We start from the raw sequence: 20683 nt of genomic DNA, 5'->3' as shown, positions 1-20683 counted from the left end.
CAGATCTAACAGTTTGATTGCGAAGTTTTGCGTTTCGCTTTGACCACCTTGGAACTGCTCTCTCTGCCCCGAACGCTTGCCTTCTCTCGTAGCAATCGAGTCTTTCAGCCTCGAAAGAGTCAAAGAACCTTTGCTCGACCGCGTGTTACGAAGTTTCGCCCTTCGCGATTTGAAACAGCCGAATTGACTCTCTTTTCTTCTCATCAATCTCGCATGTCGGAGCCGAGCACGCCTCGGAGTCTAGGACGGTCCAAAGCTCCCGACAGTCCCCTACATCCTTCCCGACAAGCCGAATCCTCTTCAAACTTTTCTCCACTTGAACCTTCATCGGAACTCTCGGCAACCGGGCCAACAACAGAACACTACGATTCAGAAGATGAGGAACTAGTTACGGCAGCTCAACCGACGATTACGAAAGGGTCTCATCGAAGGGAAGGGTCTTCGGCGGCTCTGCTGAGCGGAAGTTTCGAAACTCCACCCTCTCCACGGACTAGGCAAAGACAGAGACGATTGAGGGAGTATAGGGAAGATAACGAGACGGCGATTGGACCACTAGCGAGTATCAAAGCGTTCGCAGAGCGCAATAGTGGTGAGTCTCTTCTCTCATAGGTTTTTCCCTCACTGCGTCCGAAACGCTGCTCCATTAGGCCGATTGACCTCTCCTCTCTCTCGATAGGGCTCCTATGTATCGCAACCGCCCAAATGTTCTTCGCCGTCATGAACCTCTGCGTCAAGATCCTCGTTAGCGAGATTCAAGTACCCATTTGGGAACTTATTCTCGTTCGAATGGGAGTGACTGCGTTCTTCTGCGTCTTGTGGTTGAAGTGGAGCGGTGATCCGAATCCTTTGCTCGGACCACCGGGAGTACGAGGGTTGTTGTGCATCCGGGGAATCGTTGGTTTTTTCGGTCAGTCGATTCTTCCTCTCGAGCGACTCACTCATGAGCGATACTTACATCCGAGTCAACTGAATCCGTTCTGCCTTCACTTGTAATATAGGCTTGTTCCCGGTCTACTACGTTCTACAGTACCTCTCACTCTCAGATGCGACGACGATAGGTTTCCTCTCGCCGGTTCTCGTTGGTAAGTCGCTATTCATTTATGTAACGAATCACACTAGGGGGAACGATCAAGGCGATCTCATGGGCTGGATGGGGAGCTCGATTGACCCTGAGAATGGTCCCACGCAAACCCGAACAATCGCTGACGCCTTTCGCTTTCGACCAGGTCTATTCGCCTTCCTCCTCCTGAAAGAACCCTACACTCGCCTCGAAGCAACCGTCGGTTTCACCTCCCTCATCGGAGTCGTCTTCATTGCGAAACCCTCTTTCCTCTTCGGAAACCCAGCTCAGAACCCGGATGATCCACTCGATACGGTCACTCCCGGACAATGTGCTTTGGCGGTACTCGTCGCCCTTGTCGGGGTTTGTGGAGCGGCCGGAGCTTATTTAATCATTCGCTTGATCGGGAAACGTGCGAGCGCGACTCATTCAATTCTGTATTTCTCGTCTTATTCGGTAAAACCCTCTCTTTCGCTCTCCCGTTCTGATATCAGGGATTGAGTCAGTCTGTGCTTGCCTGCGATGCGCAAACAGGTCATCGTATCATGTATCTATCCCCTCGTTTTCGACTCTCCTCCTGTCCTCTACCTCACCAAACGATTCTTTATCCTCCTCGTCCCGATCGGCGTTTTCGGCTTCATAGCGCAAGTTCTCCTCACGACGGGTCTTCAACGCGAACGAGCAGGACGTGGAAGTCTCGCCATCTACACACATCTCATCTTCGCGATGATTCTCGAACGACTCTGGTTCAAGACCCTCCCCGACGCATGGTCGATTCTCGGAGCCGTCATTATCGTCGGTGGAGCGCTTCGAGTAGCGTTAGCGAAACAAGCACCACAAAGTCCGGTTGAAGAATCAGCGGAAGCGAAAGCTGAAAGAGGAGTCATTGGGTCGGACGCTGAAAGTGATGAGGAGGAATTCGGGGAGGAACAGAGACGGAGTACGGGGAGGGAGAGATCGGGGTCGGGAATAGCGGCGGCGAGAGGGGTAGATATAGAGAGATAGAAAAAAGTAATAGTTCTGTTGTAGCTCGGTTTGCATCTGTTCTTCTCTCCTGTTATTCATATCATATTACGAGCACTATCGTATCGTCTCGCTATCATCGGAGAACAGCAAATATCGCGAGTCAGCTCGTTGCGAAATCAAAGCGCGAACGTTTCTCTCTCTTCTTCACTTTCGCCTCTTCAATCTCGACTCGACTTGACGTCCCTTCTCTCAGACCTCGGCATTATGCTTACTTGGCTGTTGCTCGGTACCTCTCTCGTCGTCTCCGCTTCAAGTTCTCCTACATCTCAACTCCCCTTCAACACGATGCGACAAGGTCCTCTCACTCGGACAATCACGCCTACGAACTATACCATCGTCGACGGCTGTAAGCTACCTCTCCATCACGTGTCCTCCTCTCTTTCTTTCTGACCTCCTCCTCCTCCTTCTTCCCCACTTCGTCCCGCCTCTACCAGTCTTCCATCAATCCTCTCCCACTTACAACGGCTCTGACCCCCTTCCGCACTCGTTCGGTCTAATCGATACGAGTAAAGAACGATGGAGTCGGTTCCAGACGGAGGTTGATCGGTTGAATGAAGAGAGCGACGAACATACGAGTTACAAGGTGTTTTGGGTCGCGAGACATGGTCAGGGATGGCATAACGTGAGTCTGGTCACGCAAGAACGAGAAAAGTTGCCCCGAGCATCGCTGAGTTGGGGCGATGGGTTTTCGTTTCTTCGTGACCTTTTGCTCACAGGTTGCGGAAGCAAAGTATGGGACTGAAGCATGGAACAACTATTGGAGTATGGAGTACGGGGACGGAAACATGACGGTCAGTACCATCTCTGTCCCTTGACATCTGAAAGTAAAGTTGATGTTTGAGCTCTGTCGCTCGCCTCCGTCTCTCGCAGTGGGGTCCAGACCCTGACCTCACTCCTCTCGGTAAAGAACAAGCGCAGAGGATGAACGCAGCATGGAAGAAACAGATACAAGCGGGTGTACCGCTACCGTCAAAGCTTTACTCGAGTCCTTTAACGCGTGCGGCTTCGACGCTCGAGATTACGTGGAAGAATCTGTTGATCGAGAATGGGGATGTGACACCGTTGTTCGTCGAGCACTTCAGGTAAGTCCTCGACTCGACTCGAAACGAGCTTTCGAGACCTGAAAAGACTTGCGTTCTCACCAGGGAGATGATCGGAGTCCATACTTGTGCGTTTTGAGGCTTCCTATTCCCAGCTTCTCAGGGCTGATAAGATTTCTCAAAAACGCCAGGCGACCAGAGAAGTCGAAAGAGTGAACTCGCAAAACGATTCCCGACTTTTGAATTCGAGATTCCGTTCTCTGAGCTCGTGCGTCTCTTTCTTCCCAACAGTCGCAACTTGACCATGTGTGTTGATCCTGGGGATCAAAGAGATGTAGGATCAACTATGGAGTCCCGACTTTCAAGAATCGTCTCAACAACAAGCTTTGCGAATCCAACAACTCCTTAACCGAGTAAACTCCTCTCTCTACTTCTGTTTTCCCCCTGCACCAGGCACCAGCACTGACTTTCCCTCATCGACGATTCGTAGATCTTCGCGACGGATCCTTCGCAATACATTTCGATCACAGCTCACGGAGGAGTCATTTCCTCCTTCTTACGAGTCGTTAATCATCCGAAAGTGTCAGTACCGCCAGGGGGAATGATTCCGGTCGTTGTCAAGGCCGTCAAGTGAGGAGATCCGTTTCATTGAATCTCACAGTGCTCGTGAACTTACATAGTCGGAACCGTCACAGTTATTTAGATGCGACTAATGAGATGCTCGGAGGTGGACAAAGTATTCCTAGACCTAGACCTAGACCGAAGAAGCCTGAGGAACTGTAGAGATCATGTAGTGATTTATGTATTCCAACCCGAACATGAAACGTATCCTTAAATAGTTATACAAAACTAAGTTCAAAACCCGACGAAACCTCCCCTCTCATCCGCGTGCATCTTCCTACTTGAAGTTGTCCGCAATCCCTGACATCCCAAACACTTTCGCCGCCAACGCCTGCAAGATCTGAGCTTTCTGACTCGACTCGAGCGAAGTGAAGACTTGATAAACCGCTTTTCCTTTCGCGTCTCGAATTGCTCCTAATCTTGATCCTCCGAATGCTCCGATAGTTGCTCCTGCGATATTACCCACGATCTACCGATATCGCTTTACCGTCAATCACAATGATTGCTAAGAGAGAGAGAGAGAGAAAAAGAAAGGGAACTAACGAATCCGAGAGCAGCACCAGCAGCCGCTCCAGTCCAAGTCCATAAAGGAACGATCCTATGTACTTCAGGTCTCAACAAATCCTCAAACGTATCCGCGAACACGTGCTCGGCGTCCGGTTGTTCGTTCTCGAATTCCTCTTCTTCCTCCTGGCCTCCGAAGTTTCCCCACCAAGACCCTCCACCACCGGGCATTCCACCACTCGTCGTACTGCCCCGACTCGATTGGGATGATCGTAATTGATCATAAGATTTTCGACGAGATGGATCCGAAAGAGTATAATAAGCATCCGCGACCGCTTGAAATTCACTCGTTGCCGTTTTCCGTCGTTGATCGTTCGCGGGGCCGGGAGGGATTCGATCAGGATGAGTACGGAGGGAGGCTCGTCTGTAGGCCGTTTTGATTTGATCTGGAGTGGAGGACAGGGGAATACCTAGAGTAGGGAGGGAAAGGGAAATGGAAGTCAGCGAAGATTTCGAGAAGGTGGAGCTGCTGCGAGGGGATGGAAGACCCCTTAGTGCCCTCGAGCTACTTCACTTCACCTCTAACGGGTTGCTGCACCTATAATGCTCCATTCGAGCGAGGAGAGAGTCCCGTGAGAATGGAGAGTCTCATCTTCCTCCGTTTTCACCTCGATTGAGGTCGAAGCACTTTCCCTTCGATCAGGCAGCTGTAGAGACCATGCTCCACCCTTCCACTGGGCCAAAAGTGCTGGACACGAGTCCATTCAGAGGTCGAAGAGAGCGAGAAGTGGGGCAGAAGGGGAAGGAGAAGAGAGGGGGTACGACTGCCGTCAGACTGACCTAGGATCTCGTAGTAGTCTGGGAAGCTCATGCTGGGTCGATTCGAAGTAGTTGAGAGGCGGTGGAAGCGGAAGAGAGAACGAATCGCTCACGGTACGTCACAGAGTCTCTCTCTGATGAAAAACATTGTTCGGATCAGATGTAAGGGTAGTAGCCTAATAAAGCGGTTCGTGTAGGTAAGAGCAGCTTAAGAAATCGTTGGGAGCATCTCTCTTTGACACAAAAACTCGAAAATTGTTGGTCGACAAATCCTTTCTCTCTCTCACTCGCTCCGCTCACTGCACGGTATGGCAGGATCCGACACTTCACCCAAACGACCTAGTTCTAAGAAGGACCGTAAAGGCAAACAACGCGCGATCGAATCCGACCTTTCTTCCTCGTCCTCTTCTTCCTCATCTGAAGATGAAGCCGTCGACCCTTCTTCTACCTCGGACGACGACGACCCCATCGAGAAAGAACTCGACGTATACTACACTCCCCAATTCCTCTCGTCGCTCACTCTCCTGCAATACCCAGATCGACCTCCTCAACCTCATACGGCTCACCCTTTGATCCCTGCCCCGATGAGACCTCGAGACGAAGAGAATTCTACCGGCCCATCTCAAGGGAAACTCGCCGTGAAATATAAAGCGAACAGTCAACATTTAGAATTGACTCTCCCTATGGAAATGAACCAATCGAGATGGAACGAGGAACAGGCGAAACATTTCGCACAGGGGGTTATTGAGGAGAGGGATAGACAGAGGGAGAAGGAACAGGAGAAGAAAGGGAGGAGGAAGAAGAGGAACGAAGGGGATGAGGAGGAGGAGAGGAGATGGAGGGAAGAGAAAGAACAGAGGAGATTGGATAAAATGGTCTATGCTTCGACCGAAGTTCCCGAAGTGACGAGTTATCTAGTTGGAGTCATTAAAGATAGTCAGTCACTCGTCTCATTCTCGAACTTTTGCCCGTTGGCTGACAGTTTTTCTCGGTTTTCTTTTTTCGCAGACGCACTTCATTTGAACCCAGTTACTCAGACGTTCCAACTCCGACCCTCCCTCACCTATCTCGACAACCTCCTCGCGATCGAGCGACGAGCTAAACGTGAAGCAGCTCGTAACGACGACGTTTCAGACGAAGAGATCTCTGATACCGAACTCAAGAAAGAAGAAGCGAAAGCCGTTCAAGTATCGATCAAAACTGGGGAACAACCGAAAGGTCCTCTTGGAGGTGGGAACGGGCGTGCGGGAGCTGGGTTGTTCGCTCCGTTGAGGGCGGAAGAAGCAGAGGATTGGAAACCGATTAAACATTTCCATGCGAATGTGAGTCCACTTCACTCTCTCTCTATCGATTTAGTGTGAATTGCGCTGATACGGCGTGAGCGTGTTATCAGACGGATGCGGCACACAAGGCGTTGAATCAAATGTTTGTTACCAAAAAGGGAGTCAAGAAATTGACGAGTACGACGAAACCGAAGGAATACCTCTATTCCTAGATCTCTCTTGTCCCCACCCTCTCGACTCGTTCTCAGCTTGCAATCGCATTACCTCGTTCTACGCCTTGACGTACTCTGACCGGACAAGAACCTCTCCGAGCTGATCACTGGATTTCTGAGAGACTGTTGAGAGGGATTGCTGTCGATGAGAGATCGAACACGCAAGGAGAATTGCAAACAAGCAAGACTTGGGAAGTAGAAGTAACAGTGCGTGAAAGGTGTGGAAAGCGCAGACAAGGAGGAGCCGAGAATAGCGAACTGAATGATCCGAGAATCGAACGGGGTAACAGAGTAACCAAAGACGAGGAAAAGGCACAACAACCGAGAAGAGGAAACATACGAAAGACAGAATGAGGAAAAGAGTGCGTGGATCAAGCGAGATGGTTATTTCGGAGACTTCTTCGAGTTCATGTTTTCGACCATTCCAGCCGGACGAAGGACTTTCGTTGCCCCTACGACGTCGAGCGTAGAACATGGTCAGGTCAAAGAGAAGGGGTGGGGAGGAAAGCGAGAACTCACATTCGAAATGATCACAACGATATTCTGGATTGACATTGATTTTCGCTTGTCCTTTATCATATCCAGGTCCAACCGGTCTGTCCGCGTCGCCGACTCATCAGCTCACTGAATTAACGATCGCAGGAGAGAGCAGAGACTGACCTAGCGCAAAGGTAGAACTTCCTCCCTTTGTTGATCCCCGGTTTATTCACCGTCCACATCTTCGTCGGTTCTTGATGACCTTGACAAAGGGGAGCAGCTTTCGGAGCGAACACGTTCTGCCAGACTGAAGCGGCTTGAGCATTGACTTCAGCGACAGCTTGAGCTTGCGAGGTGGAAGGTTGAGAAGAGAGGGTTGCGGAAGCGGTCGGATCGTCCATGATGATCATGTCGTCGTCGTCTTCATCGTTCCCAGGTTGTTCGTAGGTGGAAGGAGAAGGGGAAGGACTAGGACGAGGAGGAGGTTCTGGTGTAACTTTCTTTTTCTTCTTCTTCGAATCCACGGTTGTCGTCGAAGAGGAAGGAGTAGACGATTTCTTACGTTTCTTCGTAGTAGGTTCGGGTTCGGGAGGAGGCAGGAAGAAACTATTGAGAGATTGTTGACCTTTCTTCTTTACGACCGGAGGCGCAGGTTTCTCGACTTCTTTCGCTTTTCCTTTTCCGTTCTTCTTCGTTTCAGGTTCTTGCGATTGAGACTTCTTAACTTTCTCAGTAGCGGGTTCTTTGCTCGAAGAAGGAGGTGGGACTGAGGAGGAAGGAGGAAGTTTAGAAGTTGAAGCGACCGGTTGAGGAGAAGGAGAAGCTCCATTCGAAGTCGATGAGGCGGGGGCTTTGGGCATCGCTCCTCTCCCAAAGAAGCTCGCGAGAGTTTTCTGTTTCCCGGAATACTCGTCGTAGAATTTGCAAGCGAACGCAGGAGGTTCCGGAATCGCATCTCCGGGTTTTCGTTGTGGGTTCAGTTCGTTCTTGAGGTAAACGGTTCCTCTTCCCGGTACTTTGATCGAGTCGTGGAAGTCGAGAAAGACGGGACAGTGATCGGATCCGACAATGTCGCGTTGGATGTCGGCGGATTTGATCCAGGGGAGAAGTCCGCGAGTGACGAGAATGTAGTCGAGACGAGTACCGTAGTTCGAGGGTCTGTGAACGCCATCATCAGAGTCACTTTCTCGCAAGTGTGAGTGATTGGGCTCACCTTGCGTCAATCTTCGTATTCCAACCTGAATGAGAGAGAAATCGTCAGCCTTTTCATCCCTTCTCGGCAGTATCACGGCGACCTACAAGTGAACATCCCTTTCCTATCCGGGAACTGCGCACGAGTCGTATCGACCATCGGACCATCAGGTCCCGTGAACTCTTTCAACCATTTTCTAGGAGGATGATCCGTGAACTGTTCGAGTCCTTGGTTCTGAGCGCGCTGAGACGGTTCGGCAGTGTCCAAATCGGAGGCGCAGATGTTCTACAATTCGACAGGGTGCTCAGAGAAGATGTAACCGGGCGTGAGGAAGGGAAGAGACGTACGAGATCTCCGAGAACAATGACTTCTCGACCTTCACGAATCAAGTTGCGAACTCGACGATCTACCATCGAATTGAATTCGTTCTTAAAGACGAGTCGTTGATCGTTCGTTTCATTCGGGCAATATCTGTCATAAATGAATCGTCAGCTCTTCCTCAGACAGGATACCTCAAGACGAGGAGACCTTACAGATTGATCAAGACAAACATCCCCGTATCAATAATCGTCGTCCTCCCTTCCGCATCCAATTCCTTCATCTTCCCATAATCCAAATCGACCTCTGAGCTCAACGGATACCCTCCAATCCTCTCTTTCTCCGTCAACGTCGCCGGTAACAACGCCGATCCGATCCCTTCCTCCGCTTTGACGGGAACGACAACATCTCGTTTCGTAAAGATCGCGGTTCCGTGAATTCCTCGAACGGTTTTGCGGTAGAAAGAGAAAAAGGAATCGTAATTTTCCATAATCGCCATGCCTTTCTCCATTTGGGCTCGAGTGATCTTCGTTTCTACATCGTTCGGCACCACGTTAGAAGGCTGCCACAGAGTGAGAGACTGCTACGCGAGGAACAGAGATGTACCTTGAATGCAAGTGATATCGCCACCTAAATCTTCAATGATTCCTTCATACGTTTTCTTCTTGTTCCAGCTGTTTCTCACACGCATCCTTCATAACGTCAGGGCGACCCCTTGTACGAACAGAGGACAGAAAGACTAACGGATGATACTGGAGAAGCGTTTTAATGCCATTCTGTCGACAGAGAGCCGCATGAGCCGACAGGAACTATGCGCGATGGTAGAGAGTACTCACGACATTCCAAGTGACGATCCTCATCGTCCCCGGAGCGTTCTACCGTGCTCTGATGAGCTTGATCTCTTTATGGCGTGTAGCGGGGAAGAAAGGTCGACGGCGGCTTGAACGAACACTCAGGTATATTGTCAGAGTCTGAGCTTCGATCTCTTGTAGTCTCGTGAGATCTAGGTGGTGTTGTCGAGAGCTGATCGAGGTGAACGAGCGAAAGCATCATCGAACATCTTTCGAACCTCAACGACTCACTCTTCCCGACTTTGTTGACTCAATCGTGAGTCTCCCAGCACTCTCGAGCTCTTTGAAGAAGCTCTGCTAACACGCGCACTCTCCCTCACCTTTCCTTCACTGATTCCTCTCATCTTCTCGGTTCCCCTCTCTCTCCTCCTTCCATAGCCCCAGTACGGCCACGATGACGATATCCCACCATTCTCATTCCGGCGAGTTCTGTCTCCACGCGAAAGGATCCCTCGTAGAAGTTGTCGAAGAGGCGATTCGACAAGGTTTTACGACGTTTGGATTATCGGAACATGTTCCTCGATACAAGGTTGAACATCTGTACCCTGAAGAAGTGCGCTCCTTTCCGTTTACTTCTACCTCGAATACCCGACCCGAAAAAGCTGATGAGAAAGACACTTTCTCGCGCTAGGCTCATCTCACTCCTCAAGATCTCTCCTCGACTTTCTCCCGCTACCTCGTCGAAGCGAACCGACTCAAATCCCTCTACTCCAACCAGATCTCCCTCCTCGTTGGACTCGAAACGGAATACATCGATGCGTCCGGCCTCACAAAACTCGAACAATTACTCGAAACCTCTTCCTCTTCACTCGATTACATAGTCGGTAGTGTTCATCACTGCGACTCTCTCCCTATCGATTTCGACCAACCCCGATTCGACGAGGTCCTTTCCCTCCAATCTGGATCGAACGAACATGATCGATTCTCTCGATTGTTCTGTAAATACTTCGATAATCAATTCGAACTCATTTATCGACTTCGACCGGAAGTTATCGGTCATTTCGATTTGTGTCGACTCTACTACCCTGAGAAAGATTTTAGAGAGTTTCCGGAGGTGTGGAAGAAGGTGGAGAGGAATATCGAACTGGCGGTGAGTTATGGAGCGTTGTTTGAGTTGAACGCGTCGGCGTTTAGGAAAGGATGGGAGACGGGGTATCCTGGAGTCGAGGTCTTCGATGTGAGTCCACTCGCGTGACTCTGAGATTCGTCTTCGTGGACAAGAAGCTGAGACGAGATTCGCTTGGGGCGCGATAGGCGATTCTCGCAAAAGGAGGCCGTTTCACTCTATCGGACGACTCTCACGGACCTCAAGCCGTAGGACTTCACTACGATAAAGCCTACGCCTACCTCAGGGATCGTCAAGTGAAAGAGTTATGGAAACTCGTCCCGACGGGAGAACGTGGATCGGGGGGAGGAGAAGCAGAGTTCAGGAGGGGGACGAAAGCGGTTAGAGTTGAGGGACGACCTTGGGAGGATGAATGGCCGAGATTGTTTGAGGAACGACAGAAGGAGTAGCGAGGAAGAAGAGAAACGGATAGCTCTTTGTGCGAGAGCTTGAGCGAATAGAAACTTTGTAACTTTTTCAATAGCAGCACTCCTAGATAAGTCAATCTACCCTCGTGCTCGTACCTACCTTCGCACTCTCCATAGTCGCCGCGTCGCTTGTCGCTCTAGAGTTCACCCCTCGCCTCCAAAATACATTCCCTCAACCTCGCAAACGCCAATTCCGCATCCTCCTCTGTCGCAAGGGAGAAACTAACCCTAACACAACTCGATTTCCCTCCATTCGGTAAGAACCCTACACCGGGAACTGCTAGGACTCCTTTTTGAACTGCGGTCGTCGAGATTAACTCGGAGGAATCTCCGGGTGAACCATCTTTCGTCAAGTTGAGGTTGAGGAACAACTACCCTCGCGTTCAAGCTCGAGAGAGTTCAGTGACGACAGAGGGAGAGAGAGGGAGAGGGGAAGAGGGGAGAAACGCACGAACATCCCCGAATCGGGAGTGACCCAAGTCGCTAATCCGTCCAAGTGTTTATGCGCGATCGCTTCAAACATGTCTCGTTTTGATTTGTAGAATGCTGCGACTCGACGGGTGTGGGCGAAGAATCCGTCGAGTCCCCATTTGTTGAGGAGGACGAGAACGATCGCTTGAGTGGTTGAACTGCTCGAACAGCGAGAACGTCAAGTTAGGGATGAGTAGAGAGGGAGAGAGGTAGAGAGGAGGAGACGTAGCGTACGAGGGTTGGAGGTTCGTGTTAGAGGTGTTCAAGTCGACAATATCGACGAGAGGTTTCGCGGCAGTTAAGAATCCTAACCTCATACCTGTTCAGCGAGCGAAGCGAGTATTATAGTCCTGTTCAGCTTCGAAGTCTGGGTCGTTGAGTTGAAGAGCGAAATGAGAGCTCACCCGAACTCAGAATCTTCGAGAACGAATCAAACCTAACAACCCTTCCCGTTTCCCCATCACCCTCCGTCGCCTCCAGCTCGAAATACGTCGGTGTAATGTTATCGGGGTCGAAAGAGAGGTAGTGATATGCGTCATCTTCGAGTAGGAGGAGGTTGTATTGTCGAACGAGCGCTAGGATCTTTTTACGTCGTTCGAGGGGGGAGGAACAACCGGTGGGGTTGGAGCCGGTAGGACTGCATGTGCGTTCGAGTTGGGAAGTGATCGTGGTCAGTAGGGTGAAAGGAGCTGCTAGGAAGGGAGAGAGGACGAACATGGTATAGAGGAGCTTGGGGAATCGTTTACCAGGGTACTTGGTGGACCAGTTTGCGAGAGTGTCTTCGAGAAGATCAGGTCGAAGTCCGGCATCATCGACGGGGATCTCTGAGGACGAAGGGAAAGGCAGAGATTGAGCTTCTTTAGCGTTTGGTTCCGAGTGAAGGATACGAGTGATAGCGTGAGAGCTCACCCATCAGGTTGACGTCGTGTTGTTTCAGTAGACCGAGAGTACCCCTGTAAAGTTCATCCAATCGGTTCACGTCAGCTTGAGCTCGAGAGCGGGCAGCTCAAGTCGAGCCGTGAGTGCGAATGAAAAACTTACGGATAAACCGGCGTTTCAAGCAGGATCGAGTCTCCCGGGTTGACGAGCGAACAGAAAGCCTACTCGCATCCTCACCCCATTAGCTCTCTCCTCCCATCCTTCTCTCGTAGCTCAGCTCGACCGCGTCTCGAAGCTCTCACTCACCTTGTTAATCAGATCCTGACTTCCCGACCCGACGCTCACTTTCCAACTCCCATCCTTGACTCTCTTATGTCTCGTTTCCTGCAAGTTCTCCAACCATTTAACGACTCCCGCAAGACCGGCCGTAGGTCCGTATTGGAGTCCTTCTGTGAGAGCATCGGATTCGACTACGAGTTGTTCGGGTTCATCTCCCGGAATCTAACCCGAACGTGAACGTCCTCTCTTCTAGGTTCAGCGAAGAGAACAGGGGACACAGAGGTACGGGTGGGCATAGAGAGAGACGCACGAGAGGTTTGAGAGAGACTGTAATCGAGGAAAAGGGGAAAGTTTCGGCGTTTGGTTTACCAGCGAGGAGGGAAACCGTTCCTGGTAACTTCTCGAGTGGGAACAAGCCACGAACTGGATCATCGTCGCAAGGGATTGTTAGTGAGTCGTTGAGTCATTTCCCGAAGATGAGGAGAGAGGGGAGAGAGAAGGGAGACGTACTGGCGGAGGGTTGCCATCGTTTCCCAGAGTCACTGATGAAGTAATCCCAATCTACTGTCATTGTGATCGATCCGAGTCGAGGAGGAGTACGGAGAAGAGAATCAACCGTTCTCGATCTCTCCTTTCGACCGTTTCATGCGACTTCAGCAGCAAATCTCTCGATCCCTAGCTACCTCTACTCGAACCTCTCGATCTACCAAGACGACCGCTCTGAATTCCATGCCGATCGAACGAGCTAGTGAGGAGAGGAAAGAGGAATTGATCAAGAATTATGAACGCATCAATCAACGATTGCAAGAAACTGTCCAGACGAGAACTTCGACTACTGCATCGGTGAGTGATCTCTCTACACTCTGTCGATGATCTGGGCTGACGGGAACTCTGGTTGATGGCGCGGTGAAAAGTCACCTCGATTGGTAGCAGTTTCGAAACTGAAACCTTCGTCTGATATCCTCGCATTGTACGACCATGGAGTTCGACATTTCGGAGAAAACTATCCACAAGAACTAGAGGCGAAAGCGAAAGAGGTGAGCCATTCACTCCCGTTTCTTCTATTCCTCGTTCTTCTCTCGAAATAGCTCCACTTACTACGTTCTTTTCACTCGAAATAGTTACCAGACGATATTGAATGGCATTATATTGGAACTCTACAATCGAATAAATGCAAGATGCTAGCCTGTACGTCCTCCCTCCCTTCTCCGTCCCTGCTTCCTCCCTCGAGATCTGACGAAAAGATTCTCTGATTTAGCGATCCCGAACCTCTACGCAATCGAAACCCTCACCTCCATCAAGTCCGCGAATCACCTACACTCTACCGTCTCTTCCCTCTCCCCTCCTCGTTCGAAACCTCTGAACGTATTCCTCCAAATCAACACTTCGGGAGAATCTTCAAAGTCCGGACTTTCACCTCTCTCCTCCTCTTCGGACTCTTCCTCCAGCGAGGTACTCGACGTCGCGAAACATATCATGAAGGAATGTAAAGAGACCTTGAAGTTGAAAGGATTAATGACGATTGGATCATGGGATCATAGTCATTCGGATTCTGCGGCAGAGAATCCAGATTTCTCGACTCTACTCTCTACTCGGTCCGAACTAGTGAAACGACTGAAGGAAGAAGGGGTCAAGGAGTTGGGAGAAGAGGAGGAATTCGAGTTGAGTATGGGAATGAGTAACGATTTTGAAGTTGCGATTCGAATGGGAAGTACGAATGTCAGAGTTGGGAGTTCGATCTTTGGCGCGAGGGAACCTAGACAGAAGTAGGTTTCGTAGCATCGTTTTTGGACTGTTATTGCATCATGTTGTTCCAATTTAGCAGCGAAGAGTTCGATTTCGGTGAGAGTGAGTTGAGTGTATGCGTCTCGAACATTAGTGAGAGAAAGGAAGGGTCCGACTCTTCCGTCAGCACAACTATATACGCGGCGAGATGCAGCAACCCTGGACCCGACATTCTGAGCCTATGTCACCCATGTATCCCGAAGAATACGATCGTCCGTTCCCCATGCCCTCTCCTCTCTCCCTCCTCATCTCTGTCTGTTCGCTGATCTCTCTTCGTCTGTAGAGTACGCGGCGCACGCAGCTCATGCAGCAGCTGTATCACATCAGCATCAACACCAGCACCAACAACAAGCGACAGTGTCTAGTGGAACGGGAGGAGGAGGGGAAAGTAAGAGGGATAAGAGGAGGAGGGAAATGACGGATCGGGTACAGAGATTGCATGAGGATACCGTTGCGAGAAGGGATCGGTGAGTCTATCCACTCTATGCGCTGCTGCTGTCACGATTCGGCGAGGAAAGGGAGGCAAGTATCGGCGGGAGGGTTGAGCGATCTCTATCGAGCTCTCCCGCTTGAAGGATAGCCCAGATCGACAGCTGGATACTCTTACAGGGCTCAGAAGATCATGAACTGACACTGAAGATCGAAATTCGGTTCGACGCGCAGAGTATATCACGAATTATCCCAAATCTATGCCCGAACGACCGATGACCTACTCCCTCCTCCCGTATTCCCCGTCTCCTCCTCCTCCACTCTCGGTTCCTCCTCATCCGTCTCCTCCCTCCCCCCTTCCATTTCCCACACGGACCCTTTATTCCCCGACTTATTCCCGCCTTCGTTCCTGTTCCGCTTACACGAGTTGAGCATGCAACGTTCGAACCGACAACTCGAGATTAGGTTGTTCCATACGCATCAAGTAGCAAGTGCGAGGAGGTTGTACGATGCCGAAGTCGAGAGGATCGAGGATGAATACGAAGGAGCTACGAAGGGAGTCGTCGAGAGATTGTTAGAGGGAGTGGAGGAGAGACGGAGGAAATTGATGGAGGAGAAAGAAGGGGAAGGCGTTTCATTAGGTCAGTCCACGCACTCTCTCTCTTGCAGGTTTCGAGAGAAGAGGGAAAACTGAAACCTTTTCGGAATTTGGTCCAGATGCATTCTTGGATCCTCAAAGAGCTCATGGAACCAGACGTATGAGAGGAGGTTCGGGCAAATCCCACACATCACGACCTCATCTCCCTTCAAATCCAGGATCCGGTTCGAATGGAGCCGCATCTCCAGCCGAATCCGTCTCGAACGGTCGAACGAACGGGGGTCCAAACGGTGGAACGAACGGCTCAAACGGTCACGGAGGAGAATCCAACGGGATCGATGCTTCTGCATTGGGATCTTTACTCGGGTTGAATGGGATTTCCGATCCGTTCGGACTCGCTTCTTCACTTTTACCCGGTTCTTCCGGAGTCGTTCCCCCTTCTTCTCTCGCCACCAATCTCTCTTCTATCAACTCTACCGCCTCTCTTCTCAGCGGTACCTTGTTGGGACTGATCGGAGGAGCCGGAGGAAGTGGAGGAACGACGACGAAACGGAAATCTGGAGGAAGGACTCAACCGGGTTTACCTCCTACTCATTACTTGGTACAATCGGGGACGTATTCACAGTTTGGGAAGAGTATTGCGGGACTTTCGGCATTGAGAGGGGAAGAGGTAGAGGGGGATTTGGTGGAGGTTAGGAGGAAACGACAGAGGGTTGCGACGGCGAGTTCGAGGAGGAGGAATTACGAGTAGTTCGAACCGTATCGGTTGTGTACAGGTTTATCGTTTGTCCGTTCTCCCCCATCGTTGCTATCATCATCTTCCACCCGTTTCGATTCACGTTTAAGAGGGATGTCCAGATCGCGAAAACTTGTCCCGTCGAGGCAGCTCGTCAGCCGAGCCCGTCAACGAGCCTAGTCATGCGTATAGTTCGACAGCGTTGTTCGTGAGAAGAGAGCGCAAAGGGACATGCTACAGCACAGAGGTTCGAACGGATCTGAGCTCTGAAAACTTCGCACAAACTCGATTCGTTCTCCAACTTCACTGAACTTGATTCGGTAAGACGAACTACTCTCGAGAGTCTCGCACAGTTCGAACGATGTGTGTCAGAAATTCCCTTTGCAAGGACAAGTCTGTAAGAAGAAATTTTGGGGGGCATAAACGAGAGGAATGATCCAAGGCTCCTTTTGAGAAAGGTTGGGGGTAACGAACATAAAACGAGAGAAGTGTAGAGAGAGGGCATAAACAGGGTCGTCTAGATAAGATAAAGAGGAAAAGAGGAAGGGTTACATGATATTCGAGAGAGAGAGAAAAAAGCTACAACCGAGTAAAAGAACGAATCGAATCTTTGACTCCGATACGACTGGAGGGGTAGACCGACGTTTCTACTGGAGACACAGAAGAAGAGGGTGTTGCGAAAATGCGAGAGGAGAGAGACAACCTGAAAGCCCGGAAAAGAGAGAGAAAAGAAAAACCGAAAAGAGAAGAAGAACGACGGGTCGCGCTTGGCGGAGAGTGTCGAGGGAAAAGGGTGAAACGTATAAACCTTGTAGAGAATCCGAGATCCGACGAAAGAGAAGAGAAGAGAGAGAGAGTCGAAGGAAAGGGCGATGAGCTCGGCTCAGGCGATTTCAGTCGAGGTTGACGATCTAGTTGAAGGACCAGGTGATGGGGAGAACTCCTTGGTCGTAGTCACCAATGGCGGCGAAGGCACCCATCGAGAGGTCGAGGGATCCGTAGGAGCAACCAGGGCAGGTATCAGCGACCTTGGCGGACACGGTCTTGCCGTTTTGGGTGTTCTTGATGGTGACCCATTGACCGCAGTGAGAGTTCTCCGATCGTTGGGGTGCATTGAGCGCGACGATCATCGAGTAGTCACCGTTGACTTGTCCACAGGATCCGGCATCTATAGCGAAAGCAGCGATCAAAATCAGTCAAATGCGAAGCAAGGGGAAGACGAAGAAATCCTACTCACTGCCTCCTTGCGAGTAGAAGCTGTATGACAGGGGCAGAGCGAGCGGGTGGTCAGATACGGGCGAGGCAGAAAGGAAAAGAAAAGAAAAACTCACGTTGCTCGTCCAGAGTAAGATCCCGATCCACCGGAAGAAGCAGGAGCTTGAGTGGTAGTCTTAGGAGCGACGTATTGCGAAGTAGTGGTAGTCTTGGGGGCGTAGGAGGTAGTGGGAGCGACGTAGGCCTTGGTGGAAGAAGTCGTCTTGGGAGCTTGGTAAGAAGAGGTCGAAGGTTCGGATTGCTTTTGGTTTTGAACGGGGGCAGCAGACGATGATGAAGGAGCGACGTAGGCGGCAGCCGAGGACGAGGAGGAAGAAGCGCGAACCGAGGAAGAGGAAGGAGCGACATATCGGGCAGAGGAAGATGAAGGAGAAGATTCGTCCGAGGAGTCGTCGGAGAGAGCGGCCTTGGCATCAGCGGTCTCGGTAGAGTTGGCGAATCGCCATTCGACGGTCTCTGGCAGAAGGGAAATGAAAAGAGTGTCAGCGATGGAAGAAAGGGACCGAGCGTTGAGAAGAAGAAGAAGAGACTCACTGAGGTCGGTAGCGGTTCCGTTGAGGGCCTTCCAGGTACCTTGCGATACAGAGAGAGTGCTGTTTTGAGTAGAAGCGTCGGAGACCAAGGCGGTGACAGTCTTGTTCGATTCGAGGTTCTTGACGACGACGAATTGTCCACAGTAAGGCGAGACGGTGCTCAAGGCGGAGTAGAACTCGAGAGGGAGACCGACGACGACGTCAGAGTCCTTGTTGTACCAGGCGCAAGCTCCAGCGTTACCGTTCATCTCGTACGAGACAACCTTCGAAGTTTGAGTGCTGTTGGGAGTCGAGACGGCGGCTTCGACGAGGTTGAGAGAGATGGGGGCAGCAGAGGCGGCAACGGCCGAAAGAGCGACGAAGAGAGTCGAGGCGAGCATGTTGAAAGAAGGAATGGAGGTTTGGAGAAGAGAGGGGAGACGGAGAGAGAGAGAGAGAATATGAGGAGGAAGTAAGGAATGAAGAAGAGAGAGAGAGAGGAAGGAGCTGCTCTCGAGTCGATTCAACTCGACATGAATCGAGTGTGCAGGCATTGAGGGTCCGGGGAGAGAGGGTTGAGTGAAAAATTGAAGAATGAAAAAAATTCGGGGTGCAGCACTCAAAAAAAATCGGACAACCCTCTCCCCTCTCCCTCTGTCGAAAGAAGGAGGCGACGGGACGCGGAACGCGGCATCTGCTCCGAAAAATTTGTCGAGATCCCTCTTCCTCCTCTCACCCCTTCCATTTCCGGTAGTTCTCGAAGACTCGACACCAGCTTAACCGGCTTACCCTCTTTTCGCTTGCGGCATGGTTCAACTCGATTCTTTTCACACGACCCACACGCTTCTTCGATATTGAAATTTCAATTGACCACGCTTCCGGCGGAACAATACCTCGAGAATCCTTTGATATTTCCTCTTTCGCTGCGGAAGTTCTCTCTACAGACACCTCGAGATTCTCGATCTATCGATTCGTCGATTTGCGATTATCGATGCCGCAGGAGAGAGTTCCTCCGTGAGAGCGACCCTCGAAAGTAAAGAGAATGAAAACTCTAGACAATCATGCTTCGCGCTGTGACTCTCGAAACTTTGCGATTCGCAGCTGTAACTCGCAGGATCAGAGTCAATCGACGCAGGGCCGGGAGGGAAAAGAGACGCATTCCGACTCGCAAGGGATCCGCGACGTCGACGTCCCCAAATTCTTCTCTGCATGGTTGGAATGCTCGAGGGAGAAAGTTTATCGACACATCTGTCTCCCTTGCGTATACTGCAATGAGCTGTGAATGTACTGCACCGAGCGCGACTCGAGCTGCGACACTGATTCGACCAGAAAATGAGTCACAACGAGCACTGTCCTCGTTTTCCTTTTCCTTACTTTACTTTGCGACTGTTCGCGTGGTAGAGAGACGACTTTCAGTCGATCTGCTCTACTAGTGGTAGAATAACTTTGTAATCCCACTAACGGACTTCCATCGATCATAGATCTGAGTGACTTTCGATTCAAAGGTCGGGCGAGCTTTTGAAGGAAGAGGGGTTCTTCTCGCGCGACCCAACCTCAAATGTCATTTCGATTTTCGCTCACTCGCGAGCATACAGACGTCGTTGCAACTCGCATTCATTCGAACGGTACAGTACTGTAGCGGAACCCTCTTTGTACCGGCAGGAGACACCGACCCTATGTATTCAGAACGAACCCTCATCACAGCTGGCCTCTATTTTTTTTCGCTTGACGTCGAGCGCGGGGACGAGAGGGAGGGTTTCTGCATGCACGCATTGACCGCTTACATTCGTTAAGCGGGATTTGCCGGAGTTTGAATCGCAGGACGAGACGAAAACTCGAAATCTGCGGAAAACTGGGAAACAAATGCTTAAAACGAACATTGTACATTACAACCGGAGACACAAGAGAGTAACTACTACAACCGGATCACGTCGTATCGCTAACTGTTCATGCCCAGCGAAGTCCACGGATCTCGAAAGAGTTCCAAGGTCGAGAAGTGAAAACCTGATAAGAAACGGTGAGAACGAAATCTTGGGACTCCAAATCTGGTGCCCGGTCCGCGCTCTGATGTATGAAAGAGTACTGGAAATCGGAGAATGCACCTAGACGAACGAGAGCGTCGTGAAAGAGGGGTGCCGAGGGATGAATTCGGCGGGAGAGCGAGACAAAACGATTAGGATGCGGAGGGTCTGTCTGAAATATCGTCGAGGGCTCGGGAGATGGTGGGTGGACGATACAGGCTGGCGAGCTGTTGAGAAGTATGGAAGGGTGAGGTTTGTCGGTTGTCGAAAGGGGAGAAGAAAAACCAGCTGGCATCTGCCCAGTCCTTGGTCTACCGCCAATAATCACTTCCAATGCATTCCATTCAATCCCCTACTTCGAATCGAGAGCGAGGGTTGCGATTGAGAAGAATGGGGAGAGGTCGAACGAGAAGAGGAGAGAAAGGGGAATAATCGTCCGGCGGTCTCATTTGGCCGTCATCTGGATGCTCGAGTGATTGCAGATATTGTCAGAGGTCGCAGACAAGTCGAAAGGGTGAGAAGAAGAGAGAGGAGTCGAGTCGAAAAATCGAGAGAGTCTCGCCAAAGGAGAGGAGAGGAGTTGTCTTCTTCTTCGTCTCGCGTACCAACAACAAGGTGAGCTACATGCTGGCAGTGTATACATACGTACAAGAACCGTAACTGACCTGTGTGATTGCCTACGATCCTCAACTCTCTCCCTCGACGCCGCACTTTGATCGAAACTTCAATTTTTCAAACTACTTCGAAATCGACTACTTACCT

At 50.8% G+C, this 20683-nt stretch overlaps 9 protein-coding genes across 9 annotated transcripts; 5 read left to right on the top strand and 4 right to left on the bottom strand.

The window, feature by feature from the left end:
• Positions 1 to 213: 213 nt before the first annotated feature.
• On the top strand, positions 214 to 3909 carry JCM6883_005228 (uncharacterized protein; the record flags this gene model as incomplete). Its single annotated transcript, XM_076630350.1, has 14 exons — positions 214 to 589; positions 677 to 907; positions 999 to 1082; positions 1227 to 1516; positions 1595 to 2000; positions 2280 to 2432; positions 2521 to 2708; positions 2803 to 2877; positions 2957 to 3168; positions 3232 to 3254; positions 3318 to 3394; positions 3465 to 3539; positions 3617 to 3756; positions 3822 to 3909. The coding sequence occupies 14 exons, from the start codon at positions 214 to 216 to the stop codon at positions 3907 to 3909; spliced, it is 2418 nt and encodes an 805-aa protein (XP_076489742.1).
• Positions 3910 to 4024: 115 nt separating this feature from the next.
• On the bottom strand, positions 4025 to 5122 carry JCM6883_005227 (J domain-containing protein; the record flags this gene model as incomplete). The annotated part of the gene is made up of 3 exons (XM_076630349.1): positions 4025 to 4216; positions 4291 to 4721; positions 5092 to 5122. The coding sequence occupies 3 exons, from the start codon at positions 5120 to 5122 to the stop codon at positions 4025 to 4027; spliced, it is 654 nt and encodes a 217-aa protein (XP_076489741.1).
• Positions 5123 to 5378: 256 nt separating this feature from the next.
• On the top strand, positions 5379 to 6565 carry RPC37 (DNA-directed RNA polymerase III subunit C37; the record flags this gene model as incomplete). The annotated part of the gene is made up of 3 exons (XM_076630348.1): positions 5379 to 6006; positions 6079 to 6392; positions 6464 to 6565. 3 exons carry the CDS (start codon positions 5379 to 5381, stop codon positions 6563 to 6565), a joined length of 1044 nt encoding a protein of 347 aa, XP_076489740.1.
• Positions 6566 to 6949: 384 nt separating this feature from the next.
• Positions 6950 to 9412, bottom strand: APN2 (DNA-(apurinic or apyrimidinic site) lyase APN2; the record flags this gene model as incomplete). Its single annotated transcript, XM_076630347.1, has 10 exons — positions 6950 to 7017; positions 7085 to 7161; positions 7226 to 8200; positions 8256 to 8280; positions 8342 to 8519; positions 8582 to 8705; positions 8768 to 9086; positions 9159 to 9226; positions 9297 to 9328; positions 9389 to 9412. The coding sequence occupies 10 exons, from the start codon at positions 9410 to 9412 to the stop codon at positions 6950 to 6952; spliced, it is 1890 nt and encodes a 629-aa protein (XP_076489739.1).
• A 385-nt stretch (positions 9413 to 9797) lies between these two features.
• HIS2 (histidinol-phosphatase) lies at positions 9798 to 10918 on the top strand (the record flags this gene model as incomplete). The annotated part of the gene is made up of 3 exons (XM_076630346.1): positions 9798 to 9956; positions 10035 to 10580; positions 10658 to 10918. 3 exons carry the CDS (start codon positions 9798 to 9800, stop codon positions 10916 to 10918), a joined length of 966 nt encoding a protein of 321 aa, XP_076489738.1.
• A 155-nt stretch (positions 10919 to 11073) lies between these two features.
• Positions 11074 to 13136, bottom strand: JCM6883_005223 (aminotransferase-like domain-containing protein; the record flags this gene model as incomplete). Its single annotated transcript, XM_076630345.1, has 10 exons — positions 11074 to 11307; positions 11388 to 11565; positions 11642 to 11726; positions 11812 to 12044; positions 12123 to 12231; positions 12317 to 12360; positions 12449 to 12507; positions 12593 to 12787; positions 12876 to 12988; positions 13076 to 13136. 10 exons carry the CDS (start codon positions 13134 to 13136, stop codon positions 11074 to 11076), a joined length of 1311 nt encoding a protein of 436 aa, XP_076489737.1.
• A 158-nt stretch (positions 13137 to 13294) lies between these two features.
• On the top strand, positions 13295 to 14335 carry JCM6883_005222 (pyridoxal phosphate homeostasis protein; the record flags this gene model as incomplete). Its single annotated transcript, XM_076630344.1, has 4 exons — positions 13295 to 13408; positions 13480 to 13602; positions 13687 to 13753; positions 13824 to 14335. The coding sequence occupies 4 exons, from the start codon at positions 13295 to 13297 to the stop codon at positions 14333 to 14335; spliced, it is 816 nt and encodes a 271-aa protein (XP_076489736.1).
• A 196-nt stretch (positions 14336 to 14531) lies between these two features.
• Positions 14532 to 16128, top strand: SDS3 (Sds3p; the record flags this gene model as incomplete). Its single annotated transcript, XM_076630343.1, has 4 exons — positions 14532 to 14562; positions 14634 to 14817; positions 15014 to 15420; positions 15497 to 16128. 4 exons carry the CDS (start codon positions 14532 to 14534, stop codon positions 16126 to 16128), a joined length of 1254 nt encoding a protein of 417 aa, XP_076489735.1.
• An 896-nt stretch (positions 16129 to 17024) lies between these two features.
• JCM6883_005220 (RlpA-like double-psi beta-barrel domain-containing protein) lies at positions 17025 to 18301 on the bottom strand (the record flags this gene model as incomplete). The annotated part of the gene is made up of 4 exons (XM_076630342.1): positions 17025 to 17281; positions 17351 to 17370; positions 17445 to 17844; positions 17923 to 18301. 4 exons carry the CDS (start codon positions 18299 to 18301, stop codon positions 17025 to 17027), a joined length of 1056 nt encoding a protein of 351 aa, XP_076489734.1.
• Positions 18302 to 20683: the final 2382 nt, after the last annotated feature.

This window comes from Sporobolomyces salmoneus (assembly GCF_050403485.1).
Source record: "Sporobolomyces salmoneus JCM6883 DNA, S_salmoneus_JCM6883_v1_ctg9, whole genome shotgun sequence".
Lineage (NCBI taxonomy): Eukaryota > Fungi > Basidiomycota > Microbotryomycetes > Sporidiobolales > Sporidiobolaceae > Sporobolomyces > Sporobolomyces salmoneus.
Note: the sequence above shows the minus strand (reverse complement) of the source record. Positions and strands in the feature narration are given on the sequence as shown.